The sequence below is a fragment of the Echinops telfairi genome, unplaced genomic scaffold (genome assembly GCF_000313985.2).
Source record: "Echinops telfairi isolate 266 unplaced genomic scaffold, ASM31398v2 ScPeMD7_443;HRSCAF=831, whole genome shotgun sequence".
NCBI classification, from domain to species: Eukaryota; Metazoa; Chordata; class Mammalia; order Afrosoricida; family Tenrecidae; genus Echinops; species Echinops telfairi.
In genome coordinates, this window is record NW_022104341.1 from 36143603 (window position 1) to 36148978 (window position 5376).

The following is a 5376-nucleotide window of genomic DNA, read 5'->3' on the forward strand; positions in this document are numbered from 1 at the left end:
GGCAGAAGGGGCAGAGATGATCTCCCTTTTGGCACCGCCCTTCAAGTGAGGCCCAGCCTTCTCTACGGTGGTGAAGACACCAGTGGACTCTACCACATACTCAGCTCCGGCCTCAGCCTACTTGACGATAAGCTCCCATTCTCAGCCTTGATAGTGCCATTGAACTTGCCATGGGTGGAATCACACTGGAACATGTAGACCATGTAGTTCCAGTGTTGATGGCAAACATTTCCACTTTGCCAGAATCGAAAGGAGCCATTCCGACTTTCACCATCGTGTCTCGGGATGCGGCTGGGACTGCACGGGAACAGGAGAGGCGGCTGTCTGTCACACGAGGAGGAGCAGAGAGCCAATCTTTTTTTAAATCATGTTTTTGCAGGCTCTTACAGCTCTCATCACGATCCATACATCTATCTATTGTGTCAAGCACATTTATATATATAGATATAAACATATATACATACATACATATATATGTGTTGCCACCATCATTTCCAACATTTGCTTTCTACTTGAGCCCTTAGGATCTGCTCATTTCCCCCCTACGACACCCTTCTTTCCTACTGAACACTTGATAATTTAAAAAATTGTTTGTTTGTTTTTTCATGTCTTACACCGAATGCTGTCTCCAAGGGGGTGATCTTGATTTCTTGAAGGATAAAGGATGACCACAGGGACATTTTACAAAGAAGTTTTAAGAAAACTGAAATCAGCATTAGTAAAAAAACAAAAAGGCCAGGAACATTTTTCCCACCAGAGCAAGGGGCCTACCCACCTTTTAGGACAGCACGGGCTGTGCAAGGAGAAATTCATTGGGAAAATTTACACCACCCATCCGATAGCCCTGATCTTACTCCTGCAGACTCCTTCTTCTTTTTATACTTTTTAATTGGCAGTTAATACATAGATCATATCATTCCATAGTTCAAGCACATCAAGCAATATTGTACAATTGCTATCACAATCTGTTTCCATACTGTTCCTTGGCTCAGAAAAAAAAATTGAAAAGAAACATGATTTGAGTCTCTAAGTCAAAGAGCACAGAATTCTTAGAGAAGGGTTACAAAAATAGAAACACTGCCTTCGCAAGTGTATAAATATAGATGGAAGATGTGTTGAGAAACAATAGCTTCACATTTTGATATTTTTGTTGAATAATGGTTTCTATGATTTTGTAAGACCTAGTATTCAAAAACTAAAAGAGAACTTGCTTGGTATTTCTCAAACTGAAACAACTGGAAAGAAAAATTCAAGCCCCAAATGGAAATACTGAAGGATGCTATGGGGAAAAATATTGAGTAATGCAAAAGATGATGGAAAGAATACAGAGAGTAACTACAAAAAAATCAATGGTCAATGTTTGTTTTCAAGAGGCAGCATATGATCAAGCACCAATGGTATTAAAGGAAGAAGTTCAAGCTCTTCTGAAGGCATTAAAGAAAACCAGGCTTCAGAAATTGATGGAATACCAACTTAAATGTTTCAACAAGTTGATGCAGTGTTGGAAGCACTCAGGAGTCTATGGCAAGAAATTTGGAAGACAGCCAACAAATAGGAAAAGATTTAATGAGTGCCTATTCCAAAGAAAGGAGGTCTAACAGAATTATCCTGTTAATGCAGGATTATCAAGCAGAATGCAGAAACTACCTAGCAATAACAATAATATCACAAGCAAATAAAATTTTGCTTAAGATAATAAAAATATTGATTGTGGTAGTATATCAACAAGAAGCTAAGAGAAACCCACGCTGAATTCAAAGGAGGGGTGTTATTGCTGATGTCAGATGAATCTTGGCTGAAAGCAGAAAATATTATAAAGAAGCTTACTTGTGTTTTACTGGCTGTGCAAAAGCATTCAACTGTATACACAATAATAAACTATGAATACTATTGCAAAGAATGAGAATCCAGAACACTTAATTGTGCTCGCAGCGAACTTGTACACAGACCAAGAGGCAGTCATTCAAATATAAAAAGGGGGTACAGAGGGAACCCATCACAAGGTTGGATAAATAGCACCCCACCAGGGGGACAAATAATAGAAAGGTGGGTGAAGGGAGACAATGGACAATGTAAGACACAAAATAACAATAATAATATATAATATATAATTGATCAAGGATTCACGGGGATGGGAGGATGTAGAGGGAGGAGAAAAAGAAGAGCTAGTATGAAGGGCTCAAATAGAAAGAAATTGTTTTGGAAATGTTGATGGCAACATATGTACAAGTGTGTTTAATACTATTGAATGATGGATTGTCACATGATTTGTAAAAACCCCCAATAAAATGATTGATTTAAAACATCAGGAAAGATTTGTATCAGGGTTGTCTCACTTAGTCATACTTATTCAATTTGTATGGTGAGCAAATAATCTGAGACGCTGGACTATATGAGGCAGGGTGTGGCAACAGAATTGGAAGAAGGCTCATTAATAACCTGCCATGTGCAGATCGCCCAGTCCTGCTGCTAAAACTGAAGAGAATTTAAGGTACTTCCTGAGACAGCTCAAAGAACACAGTCTTCAGTATGCAGTACTACTCAATGTTAGAGAGAGAGAGAGAGAGAGAGAAGATACTCACAACTTGATCAATATACCACAGTATGATAAATGGAGAAAAGACTGGAGCTGTCGGTGACTTCTTAATTGGATCCACAATCAACATTCATATAAGCAGCAGACAAGCAATCATTGGTCAAATCTGCTGCACAAGACCTCTTTACAGCATTAAAGAACCAAGATATCACTTTGAGCACTAAAATGTGCCTGACACAAGCCCTGTTATTTTCAATGGCCTCATATTAATGGGAAAACTGGACAATAAATATGGAAGACCAAAGAAGAATTGAAGTATTTGAATTATGGTATTAGTAAAGAATATTAAGATTCCCATGGACTTTCTGAAGAATTAACAAATCAATCTAAGAGCAAGTACAGTCAGAGTGCTCCGTAGAAGCAAGAATGGAAAGACTTCATCCCACATACTTTGGACATGTTATTGGGAAAGACCAGTCTCGGGAAAAGGGCATCATGCTTGGTAAAGTAGAGAGTCAATGAAATAGAAGAGCCTTACTGAGATGCATTGGCACAGTGGCTACAATAGGCTTAAATCCTTATAACAATTGTGAGGATGGTGCAAGATTGAGTAGTGTTTTGTTCTATTGTAAATGGGGTCACTGGGTCGGAATTGACTCAGAGGGAACTAACAACAACAACAAATCATAGCAATACTTTTTTACTTGTCCTAGAATTAAATATACCTAAAATTAAAGAAAGTACTAAGTTTGTAATATCACTGGATACACCATAACCTAAGAATATACTAATTGCTAATTTAAAAATCCAGAAAAATATGTAACTGGTTATGAATTAATATACGTATGCTGCAGCAGTCATGTATTTTGTCATTTCATTTACAAAGTTTTATTTCCTTTATAAATGTTCAATATATTCATTTCTTCTTCACAAAGAATATGTAAGATGGTTCAAAAGTTCAATTGATTTTTAAAATTTCTTCATGGAATGTTTATTTTATGTTTTTATTTAAATAATTTTAAAATTACTTAAAATTTTTCGCAGAATCTAATTATCAGTCAGTTGATGGGTTATTAATCATATAAAATTTATTTTTAAAAATCTTTGAAATACACATGTCCCCAGTGAAGTTAAGGTACATTTGCTCTTGTTTGACACTGCATCCTGGCCTCAGAGAAATACTGAGGTGTAATCCAGTAAATTCATTTTCTTTCTCTTTCACTTTAGTCTTTGTTATTTTCACCGTATCTAAATCTATTTTATTATAAAGTAACTACAGGTGGTAGAGCTTAAGTACTGCAACTATTTTCATTTGAACCTTTTCCTTAGTATTTAAAATGTGGGGGTTTTTTTCTTCCACCAGATGAAAATAATAACACTCTCTAAATTGAGTTGTAACTTTCCTTTTATATTGCATGTGTTAGCAATGCTAAGCTTGCCCAGAATTCACTCATGAATCCGACGGCTACAATGAACTAGAATATCTCTTTGTCTTTCCCAGTCCAGTTGAAATCACCTGTTGGACTCTTGTTAAGAAGCTCTTTCAAAGTGTTCGCTAACAAATGGGAATCTCTTCCAGATTCTTCCTTTGACAAAATCACACTGACTGGTCTGTGGGCTGTTCCATTTTCCCCAGTAACGGTGTTACCGGTTTGCTGCCAGTCGAATGTAACCACTGACGAGGCTGAATAAATATTCCCTAAATGGTCCATTATGGGAAGCAAATATAATTCTGGTTGAAGAGCCTAAAACATAGAGAAAATTTTGAAATCTCTTTTGTAAGTTGTGAAAATTTAAATTAAAATAATTAGCATACGTTAAAAATGACACATTACATACATAGGGAGGAGCAAATGATTTGAGTTTCAGTTCTGATTCTTGCTTTGCTTTCACCTAAAAATAAATGAGAGAGAAAAAAAAGCTATTGCAACATTTTGAGTATAACCTTTTCTTGTGAACTAGCTCAAGGTTTATAGAACAGGTAGAGCATCGCTTTTACATTCAACAATCCATACACATTTTGTTCCACCTCATAGACTGCAACTCCCTCAATGTAACATCATTTATCTTACTTCCTCCCTATATTTCCTGTTTCCATTCCTCCATCTTTCCTAATCCTTCTGAACTTCATCCTATGGGAAATGCTTGATTAATCTAAGTCCCCTTAGATCCTTGATTATTATTTGACTGGAAATTGGGCCACGAGGGTGAATGCAGTTGCAAAACTGAAGGGTGACTAAGGGCCACACGTAGTCACTTTCCAGATCTGAAGGGTGAGTAAAGGTAACTGAGAGTTCCACCAGTCTATCTGACCAGTAATTCTAGGTTTCTTTGAAAAATGATTTTGAGTTTTATTTCACATTTCTCTTTCACTCCATCCGGAATGGGATCCCTTTCAGAGCAATTGATAGTGGTAGCTAGGCACCATCTAGTTCTTCTGGTCTCACGACCTTGGAAACTGAGGTTTGCATGGATATATGTAATTTACAGAAGCTAGATACAAAGGGGCTTCAAAAAGGTCATGTAAAAATTCTATTATCTTTTAATCCCATTTTGCCATGAACTTTTTGGAACTTTCTTGTATTTCAGTTATATATGTCATGATTAAAAGCTACTAATTAGGATTAAATTCTTGAAAAGAATTACAATGTAATCTTATTTCTATTCACTCTATCAAATATAAATTTATTTTTAATAAAAATAATTATGGTGGCCATTTATATGGATTCACCATGTGCCAGGCACTATTGTAAATATTTTACATATTTTAGTTCATTTACTCCTCACAACGCCATGTATATATCGTTGTTAGTACTGTTGAGTGGGCTCTGCTTCATAGC

General features: G+C 36.3%; 1 protein-coding gene across 1 annotated transcript in view; it reads right to left on the reverse strand.

The window, feature by feature from the left end:
* Positions 1 to 5376, reverse strand: part of SPATA1 (spermatogenesis associated 1) — a 62125-nt gene that overhangs the window by 41217 nt on the left and 15532 nt on the right. Inside the window, exons 4-5 of the mRNA XM_045292119.1 lie at positions 4376 to 4429; positions 4053 to 4281 (exon numbers count right to left, since the gene is read on the reverse strand). Of these exons, the coding sequence (XP_045148054.1) occupies positions 4053 to 4281; positions 4376 to 4429 (283 nt within the window). The remainder of the gene's footprint in view (positions 1 to 4052; positions 4282 to 4375; positions 4430 to 5376) is intronic.